Source organism: Limanda limanda, chromosome 9 (assembly GCF_963576545.1).
Source record: "Limanda limanda chromosome 9, fLimLim1.1, whole genome shotgun sequence".
In the NCBI taxonomy this organism is placed as follows: domain Eukaryota; kingdom Metazoa; phylum Chordata; class Actinopteri; order Pleuronectiformes; family Pleuronectidae; genus Limanda; species Limanda limanda.
In genome coordinates this window covers 28088801-28099169 of record NC_083644.1, presented here as the reverse complement: position 1 = coordinate 28099169, position 10369 = coordinate 28088801, and the positions used below count along the sequence as shown (strand labels likewise).

The 10369-nt window shown below is 43.3% G+C and overlaps 1 protein-coding gene across 2 annotated transcripts; it reads left to right on the top strand.

Moving 5' to 3' along the window:
- The first annotated feature begins 3781 nt into the window (after nt 1-3781).
- On the top strand, nt 3782-10100 carry ptmaa (prothymosin alpha a). 2 transcript variants are annotated; one of them, XM_061077888.1, is made up of 5 exons: nt 3782-3975; nt 6989-7057; nt 7144-7213; nt 7869-7954; nt 9182-10100. In XM_061077888.1, exons 1-5 carry the CDS (start codon nt 3931-3933, stop codon nt 9218-9220), a joined length of 309 nt encoding a protein of 102 aa, XP_060933871.1. In that variant the 5' UTR covers nt 3782-3930; the 3' UTR covers nt 9221-10100. The 2 variants fall into 2 exon arrangements, with proteins under 2 accessions (XP_060933871.1, XP_060933870.1); XM_061077887.1 differs by having other exon boundaries at nt 7144-7219.
- Nucleotides 10101-10369: the final 269 nt, after the last annotated feature.

Here is a 10369-nt window from a genome sequence, read left to right as displayed (position 1 = left end):
TAAACCTCAGCACTGTCCTTTATATTTATGGAGGAAGTCTCGATGTTAAACATATATTTTCCTTATATTTCTGTCAACCAGTGTTTCCTGTTTGCAACTGGAGATCGTATCCATTATTAGTTGACATGAAACTGTCGATAATTAACCGTATAAACACAACTGTGAGTGAAGTCACCGTGACGGCTCCACACAACAGCTCCACTTTAACAGGATAAGATATCCGTCCACACGCGCACAGACACACGCTTCTCCTCATTTCGTTCTCTACTCCCCCCTCCCGTCGCTCTTGTTATTTATTTGCCTCTCTGCCGCCCTCCTTCCTCTCTCACCAATCACTCCCAGTCTCCCTCCCTGCATCCCTCTCCCTCCCTTTCTCTCTCGTCCATCTTTTTCCTCTGCTCCCTCTCTCTGTTTCTATGTTACTCTGACTCCTCCTGTATCTACATTGGATTAGATTAGATTCAACTTTATTGGCATTGCACAGAGTACAAGTACTTAGACAATTCGTTTATATATAGATAATATCTATTTATAAAATACATAGGCCTACAAGCAGAAAGGAAATGCAGTGAACTATATATTTTGAGTACTTGGAACTACACCAGCTGGAGTAACCATTGATTAGTTGTGTTACCAATTGCAGTTTGTGAAAGTATTGTTGTATTATCGGCCACAGTTACAATAGAGAGAGCAACAGTAAAGTTGTGATCAAAATAACAGCAGCTGTAACAGAAGTAGTGAGCAGCTGTAGTATATTACCAGCAGCAGTGTAGTGCAGTATAGTTATTGCTGTTGCAGTATATTCAGTGTTGGGGAGTAACGGAATACATGTAACGGCGTTACGTATTTAGAATACAAATTATGAGTAACTGTATTCCGTTACAGTTACAAATTAAATAGATGGTATTCAGAATACAGTTACATTGTTGAAATCAGTGGATTACATGACGGTACTTCTCTGTTTCATGAGTTTATTCACTCTCTCGTAAATCCACCGGCGGCAAAGCCCCCAGGAAGCAGCTGGAGACCAGGGCTGCCGTAAGAGCGCCCGGGCCCCCGGCGGCGTGAAGGAGCCTCACCGCGACCGGCTCGGGACCGTTACAGGCCCGGGACCGAGGCTCTGAGAGAGTTCCGTCACTACCAGAAATCTACGGAGCTGCTGAACCGCAAGCTGCCCTTCCAGCGCCTGGTGAGAGAAGACCGACCTGCGCTTCCAGAGCTCCGCTGTCATGGCTCTGCAGGAGGCCAGCGAGGCACGCCGGGTTCACAACGGAACCCCCGCCCCCCCCCCCCCTCTCTTTTTATCTTTATGACTGCTTGTGTGTCTGTAGTGGATGGGCAGAGGGGGGCATTTAATAATGTGATCGGTCAAATTGGTAAAATTAAAACTCCAGGACAACAGAAGGGGAATACAAACTACGGGATGCATGCTTTATCATTTATATCATATAAAATATGTCATCAATATCGTTTAAAATCATTTTTCAGTGTGTTTCACGGAGCGATACGCTCGCGTCAAGCGCAAAAAATAGGCTCGACGCCGAAACGATCGCTGCACGACACGAGGCAGCCTTGGCGCAGGGGGGGGCTTCAGCCTCCGGTAGGACCCGCACAGAGATGGGAGAGGATGGGAGCCGGACATCCAGCTGGCCCGCCGCATCAGCCGAGAGAGAGTTTAAACTGCTGCTGCTCCACTGACTATAACAACGCCGCAATCATACACTTAAAATATGCAATACAAACCGGAAGTATTCCAAGTATTCAGAATACGTTACTCAGATTAGTTAATGTAATGGAATACGTTACAGATTACATTTTTGGGCATGTATTCTGTATTCTGTAACGGAATACGTTTTGAAAGTATCCTTCCCAACACTGAGTATATTTGTAGTTTCCTTTGTATCTACAATAGTAACAGCAACAGGCAAGTTGGAATAATTACAGCAGTGGGTATGACTTAAGGGTTTTCACTTGATTAAAATTACATTACAGTCCAGAGCAATGCTCATATTATTTCTTTTAAATTAATTTCGCTGTTGTATGTGTATTGCTTAAGTAATTCCAGTTTGTGCCATTTTAATAATATTATTATAAACTATTTATTTCAATTTTTATTTTTCAAAACATAGTTACAAAGGGCCTCACAACAAGTAAGACAACAAATCACTAAATAGAAATAAACTAAATTTACAGCCTAAATAGATTCAAGACAGGGTTTCTGGTAGTATATGTTGAGGTTCTTCTATCAGTATAAATAAAATAATAAAAAATCAACAGAAAACAGATAAAATTAAGAAAGGTTTTCTGGTGGAAGTGTGTACACATATTCCGAATTTAAGAGGGACATTTATGCTTCATATTAAAAGACCATAAAGATTTGAATATGGATTTAACTTGCATTTATTAAGTTTATACATTTTAGACTGATTGAATGTGATAATTGGTAGATCTACCCGACATTATTCAAAGTAGTCAGATTACAACTGGACCAGTTTCAACTTCCCAAATTCATATTTATGGCTGTCTGCGTCTAGGGTGCATGTGGGTACTTGTAATTATTTTTGTGAAGACCATTTTGAGCATATAACCTTACAGAGTGAGGACCTTTTTGGAAAGTGAGAACATTTTGGCCAGTTCTTACTTTTTCAAAGGTTACTTTGAGGGTTAAGACTTGGTTTTGGAAGCTGTGATGGTTAGGGTAAGGGGCTGGCAGATCAAAGCGCTTTACAGTACAGTTTTACATTCACCCATTCACACACACATTCATACAGTGCATCTTTTCGCAGCACTTTGTTATTCTATCGGGGACCATTCAGGGTTCAGCATCTTGCCCAAGGACACTTCGGCATGAAGATGGTTCAGACTGGGGATCGAACTACCGACCTTCAGGTTGTAGGACGACCACTTTAGCCGTCAGCCACAGCTGCCCTTCACAGCCGCCCACTAAGACAGAAGTACAAGAATTTGTGTCCACGCACACACACTATCTCACACTATCACACACACACACTATCACAAACACACACACACGCACGCACACACACACGCACACACACGTACACACAAACACACGTACACGTACACAAACACACACACACACACACACACACACACACACACACACACTCTTCATATTTAGAGCCTAGCTACTAAACCTAACCTTACCCCAAGCTAACCCTGAACATAGCCTTACCCTACTAACTTTACCTAATGTTACCCTAACCTAGGTTTAATCAAATTTTACCCTAACCTTAACATATCCTTAATCTAATCTTAACCTTACCTAACCTAACCCTGACAGTTAACCAATTTAACTCCAACCTTAAACTTAATCTAACCTTAACCTAAGCTTAACCTAATTTTACCTTAAACTTTCAGCTATTTAATTTAAAACCTTAACATAACGTTACCCTCCCCCAAACTAACTTACCTAAGCCTATAACTATACAGATTTAAAATGTGATGATGTGTGCTTTGTCCCCACAATACCCTTAATGTGCCTGTGAAATCAGAAATAGGTCCTCAGTGCATTGGTAATACCTAGACCAGACACACACACACACACACACACACACACACATACACACACACATAGGGGGGGCTGAGAGAGAGAGAGAGAGAGAGAGAGAGAGAGAGAGAGAGAGAGAGAGAGAGAGAGAGAGAGATGTCTATTGTTTCCCCCTGGCCAATTGCAGCCTGAATATTTTCAAAGCTAATGGACCAATCAGCGTGTAGGTCCAGACACCTATCGCCTCCCACTTGTCTATAAAGGCAGCAGCTCTGACTGGTGGACCCGCCGCTGGTAGGACGACGTCTTTTATTTTCCACCCTCACAGGTTCAAGGACTCTACGTCTGTTCTTTTTTTAAAATTTGATTTTCACATTTTGGAATATTTTGACTGGATATCCAGCTCTTGTCACACCAGTAACATGGCGGACAGTAAAGTAGAAACCAGCGGGGAACTGAGCGTCAAGGTAAGGACAAGAGATGAAGATAAGGACACAATGCTTTTTTTTCTGCCAACTCCGCATCCATTAATAACTGTGCTGGTAATTTATCTATTTCAAGCAACATCGTGTGGAGCTAACGGAAGAGTCGCGGTTGATTTCGCAGCATGTGAAAAGCGGACAAACGGTGTGAATTGGACATGAAAGTGTGTTTGCGGGGAGACGTGTGGAGGTGAAGCAGCTGTGAGAGTGGATGAGGAGCAGTGAGGAGCAGTGAGGCTGCAGCCGAAGCCTCCCGACACATTTCAGCATCTGTCATTTCCCTAACTACACCGAGCACACTCCGCGGAAGGGTTTACAATGAATGAACCAAGTCAAATCTCACCAAGTGTTACCTCCAAGCCCCGAGGAGCGATCTGAATGAATGCTGCCATTTAATGGACTTTGATTATTTAACTCCGCTCCCGCCCACTCGGTGTTTGGATGCAAACTGTCGGGTCATTAGAAGAAGACCGACAAGGCGACGGCCGCGGACCCCCTGTTTACACCTCGTCCCCTGACAGAGGGGGAGCGCGGATCTTTCAGAATGGCTTTTGTGTCCCTCGAATTCGCGCACACAACAAATGGATTCACATTGTACGGAGTTATTTTGTTCGCACGGAGCCGTGTAGTGAGACGACGCAGGTTCTGACTCACACCTACTTAATAAGTACAGTATCCAGATTAGTCCGCCAGGTTGTAACTAATCGGTGACGTGACTGAACGATAATCTGAGTTTATTCATCTCGAGCTCCTCCCGACTGAGCCCCGGTTCTCCGCCGTGAGCGCGCACGCCAATACATGTGTGTGTGTGTGTGTGTGTGTGTGTGTGTGTGTGTGTGTGTGTGTGTGTGTGTGTGTGTGTGTGTGTGTGTGTTTAGTTGTCATTGCGGAGGCATCGTGTGTATCAACAGAGCCCAGGGTCGCTCATCTTCATCACGGAGCTCTCTGTAAGATTTCCTCTGCCGGTCACGGGGAGCGAGGTTCCTGTTGCTTCCCGCAGGTCCGTGTCCTTCACAGACAGTCTGTGATTCCACCCGGAGCAGCGGCTCCACAACAAAGTGACCAAGTTACTGTTTCTGTTTCATGTGTGTGTACGGCGCACACAGCGCGCGCTCATCTCCCAATACTTCAAGCAGCTGGTGCGCGAAGCGGGGCAGGGTCGTGCGCGTCTCACTGAACTGCGCGCGTAGCCGCAGGGGGCGAGACGGAAACGGACTGATCTGCAAGAAGAGCGGAGGGATGGAAGCAGACAGACAGGCAGACAGACAGACAGACAGGCAGGCAGGCAGACAGGCAGGCAGGCAGACAGACAGGCAGAGAGACAGGCGGGCAGAGAGAGGCAGACAGGCAGGCAGACAGACAGACATAACTACTTATAGACAGACAGGCAGAAATACTTATAGACAGACAGGCAGGCAAACAGGCAGACAGACAGGTAAACAGAGAGGCAGGCAAACAGACAGACAGACAGTTCAGTAATATGTTTGTCAACCACTTGCCCTGTGAACAGCTTCATTTCTGTTCACTCAAGTCAGTGGAAGTGCACTGGACAGATTCTTCTTACTCTTGACAGTGGTGGTGGTGCAGAGAGTCCAGCATCCATCCAAAGTCTCCCAGGTGTACAGTGACTGTGAAGGCCACATGAGTCACATCACTCATCTAGGCACTGAGGAACTCCTCCTGCCCCACTGTCACCCTGTCTGTCTCTCCACTATAGACAGACAGACAGATGCAAGCATTGTGATAGCCACACAGGTACAGTTAAATAAAGTTAGACTGACTGTTTCCTGTTGTTGGACACGCCTGCCTCCAAGTGGAGGCAGGCGTGTGTGGACAGGTCTGATGATGCTGTGTGGATTCCTCAGCATGAAGAGGAAGGAGGAAGTTATGCTGCTCTACATTATTCAGTCCGAAGACATCAGCGAGAGTAGTAAACATTCCCTGGGTGTAAATGTACTATACTTATGTTATAATACTAATGTGTAGCACAGTGTATGCTAAGTATACTCTTTTGCAGGTCACTGATCCACTGCAGTTGTTTAAGGAAGCTCTCCAGAAGAAAAACATGTATTTGCTTTGGCAGCTGATCTGATTAACAGACAAGAGAATAATCAGCCTCGGTGCTGCTGGGAGTTGTAGTCCTTGCACTGGTGAGCCTGTGGTTTCTCTGCCAGGCTCCGCTCTGACTACATGGCAGCAGTGACAGACAGTGTCGGGTTTCAGGGAGCCAGTAAGAGGTGGGAGGGACTTGGGAAGAATTCACCAATAGGAGGGCTGAGCTTTACCACCTGACCGCCAAAGGCAACTGGCAGCCAATGCTGGCAGCCCAGCTGCATGATGGTGAGGAGGGTTGAGGCTGTAAAGCCCTTCTGAGAGTTTCCCTCCTTTTCTGCAGGACGCAGGCTTGTCTGGTACCAATCAGAGAGCCTGGAGTATCTAAACAAACCAACTCTTTTTTTGGTGGATATTGAGGGTTATGAAGTATTGCCTTTATTGATACATGTCTTTCATTCGGTTAATTTGTTTGGTGTTTTACAGCACACTTTTTCAAATGCTATACAAACGTGACGCATATTGATTATTAACTGATTAAACATCCACATTAAACAACCATTTACAAAGCATCAAAATAATATATTTGCCATATACTGTAAGGGTTTTAGCTTGAGTACTTCATGAAGTGTTTCCTGTTCTACACAGAGGACGAAACAAGTACAGTCATAGTTTGACCACAGAGACAGAGTACGAGACAGAAATAGATGCACTACTACAATGCAACATTAGAAAAAATCACAGAAACACGTAGACATAGAATTTGATGCCAGAGGCTGAATGTCGACCTAACACTCAGTCAAGTTGATCTGAAAACATTTAGAATGTCACACATTGTCAGATTTGGTCACCAGGTCATTTCATGTTGTCCTTTTATTTGTATCAACTCAATGCCTCATTCATAAAAGTGTGTGACATGTGTATCTAAGAATACGTTTGCTCTCAGGAGCTGAAGGAGAAGAAGAAGACTGAAGAGGCAGAGAACGGAGAGGATGCTGCTGCCAATGGCAAAGCTGTAAGACAGCGCTTCTCTGCTTGCAGAACACGAATGATCCATGTCTCTGTGCTGGTGACAAATATAACTGTGTCTCCCCCTGTCAGGACGAGGAGAACGGCGAGCAGGAGAATGAGGTGGAGGACGACGTAGGAGAAGAGGACGACGACGAGGATGGTGAGGGTAGGTGTCTTCATACCATGTTGAACAAAGAAAAAAAGGACGGTGTTACCTGCTGGTGATCACCAACACTATTGTTGTGAGATTTAAATTCTTTATTATAGGATGTTTTCACCGGAGCAACCTTTTTTGTTTTAGATTCTTATTCAGTGTGATGATTATTTGTACCTTGTGACAAATTCACCATCACCTTAACGTTCTGTGAAAGCACCTGCACATTTACAACAGGAAAACAAACAACACTTTGACACCACAGCAGGTCGTCTCACCTTGTCGGCACAGTGTGGTTGGTATTGGCCGTGTCTTCAGGCCATATCCATAGAACAGTACAGCAGTTTATTCACAAAGCATAAACTCTCATTTACACCAACTTCCACTATTTCAGTGAATTCCTTATCGATTCAATAGAAGGGTTATGGTGCCACCTAGTGGCCAGACTGTCAAACTGCACAATGTCCTTGAGACCATACTGGTATCAACATTGTTACTGTAACGGGGAGTTTAACCCATATTCGTTCACCGGTGATTAGGAGATAAATATTCTGAAAGTTTACCTGAGACATGCATGTATGAGAAATTCAGACTGAGAGGACACTGAAGTAAACTGAGGACTGTGTTTATCCAAAATCACTGTGATGATCTGTGTGTTCAGGTGATGAGGAGGACGATGAAGATGACGACCTTGATGTACCAACGGGGAAGAGAGCGGCTGAGGATGATGATGATGATGATGAAGAGGTGAGGCAGAGTTTCCATACATATTTCAAATTCAAGATTCAAGAGTTTATTATCAAATTTGTCCATATTGTTGCCATTGTGACAGTACAGGGGAGGTGAAGGGAGTATAATGTGCAGACTGAGGTACTCGCAACTTTGCATAATTAGACCTAAATAACTAATTGTTATTTTTCATCATCTACAGAACACAAGGTCAAAATATTCCACAAGCATTTTTGCTAGATAGAAAGTAGTTCCTCTGAAAAGGGTTAGGGTTGGTGTGAGTGCTATGCATTATTTATGTTTAACCAGTTTATGAAAGATTAAAACATAACTTTCAACAGTGGAACAAAAAATAATTGCAGGGTTGTCCAAGGCACACGCACTGTTTTCTGCTACCATGGTTAACCACTCAGTGTCTGCAAGATACACATGGTGTATAAACAGAGAACTAGGGGAACACACCTTTTAGTCTGCACAGAAGAGAGGATCAAATGCACTGCTCATGGATATTGGAGCTTTCACTGAACGACAGACTTGATATCAAAATCAATATGTGTCCATCAGAGCAGAGAGCAGAGAGCAGACATGGTTCAGTCAGTGAACTGTGCATCTGCAACAGTAGGTTACAACAAATAGGTATATTATATATGTAACAGGCATTGATTGGATTTGTACTATTCTGAATTAAAAATAATGATATTAAAATATAGAGGAACATTTTCAGAATTATTAACGGAGTGTTCAGTTTTGCAGCTTATTCTGTTTTTGTCACAGTAGAAGAGAATGATTTTTAATCTTAATCAGTTAATTTATCAGAAATAAATGCAACTGACAGGCTTAATGCAAACTTTACTGAACAAGCTGCTGAAGCTACACTGTACCTCAGTGTAAGACATCAATGTTTATCCATCATGGTTGTTGAAGCACAATATAGTTAATGGCACACAAAGACAGTGACTGATGACCTTTTAGTCCCATTATGAAGACATACATCATCTATAGTATTGTTTTCTTAAATGTTCCTGTGTCATTTGCAAATACATGTAAAAGAAAAAACTGTCAAAACTGTATTTAACCTTTGTAAGGATGGAATTCCAAGCTCCACTTTAAAACAGCACAGCCCACATTAAAGACAAACCAGCATGTTGGCAGTTGTCCAGCGCTGAAGAGGGAGAGGAAGGTGTGGTTACCTGTAAACTCTTTACCTGAGATGACACGTCTCACCTTGTTTGTCTTCTTTTCCAGGACGAAGTTGAAACCAAGAAGCAGAAGAAAGATAAGTAGAGTTTGGCCAAGGCCCCGCTGTCTGGACGACGACACCACCGAGAGGACAGACAGCCAGTTTTCCAGCAAACCTTCAACACCTCAGTCCTCCCTTCCTAACAAGAATACTTTTACAAACAGAATTAGTTTGTATTTTTATTTACATTTTATATTTTTGTAAATACTGTAAGGAGGTTGGCCATTTTGCAACAATGATCTTTCTTGGTATCAAGTGGTGCTTTGAGGACTTTTAGATTCAAACTTATCATCAGCCGTCCACATTCTGCATCAGCCAAGCAGAGGCATTCGCCCTCACCCTCCGCCCCACCCCCCCTCCCCCCAGCTTACTTTTATTACATTAGGGTTCTGCTTAGGGTTCCTTCAGGGTGTGTGTTGACTTTTAGTGGCATGGGAAAAATAACTGATTCTGCACTTCTCAAGAGTGCTGATAGTGTATTACTGGTAGTTTCAGCTGTCCGTCTGTCACCGTCTGTCTGTTATGGCCAGATGTTAATGTTGTTATGTCTGTGCTGTTTTGTTGAACAATAAACAGTCGTTTGATTTTGTTGGATTGTACCTGTGTTAGTTTATACCTGCAGTAAAAAGAATGAGGAGAATCAGTCTTCAGTGACCGGAGTGTCAAAATTGAAATCTGTTAAGATACAGCCAGGAACTCATCAAATCTCCTCAAAGCCACAGTAATGGATTAAAGCTGGTATCCAGATTTGTTTTTATTATTTTTTTAGATAACTGGTTAATATTTTGTGGTTGAGGATTGTATAACAAGAACTGTCATATTATCTGTTGGAGACTCTCTTCATACTTTTGAAAAAAATATTTAGCTTGTCAGGTTGCACCTGTCCTGGTTGACAGTTTCAATAAAGTTTGTTCCAAACAGTCATTGCATTGAAGGTCCTGTATTTCACACACAGACTAAATGTAATCTGATTTCACAGCATTTCCACTTCCTCCCACCCATCACTCACCCACACAAGTGTAGGAGTGAGTGATCAGCAGGCTGCAGAGAACTGATCCTGCCTTCACATGGAGAGGAGCTGTTTACTGAGCTGCATGGTCGATCAATCTGTCCTCTTCAATCAATCAATCAAATTTTATTTGTATAGCCTATATTCACAAATCACAATTTGTATCATAGGGATTTAACATGGT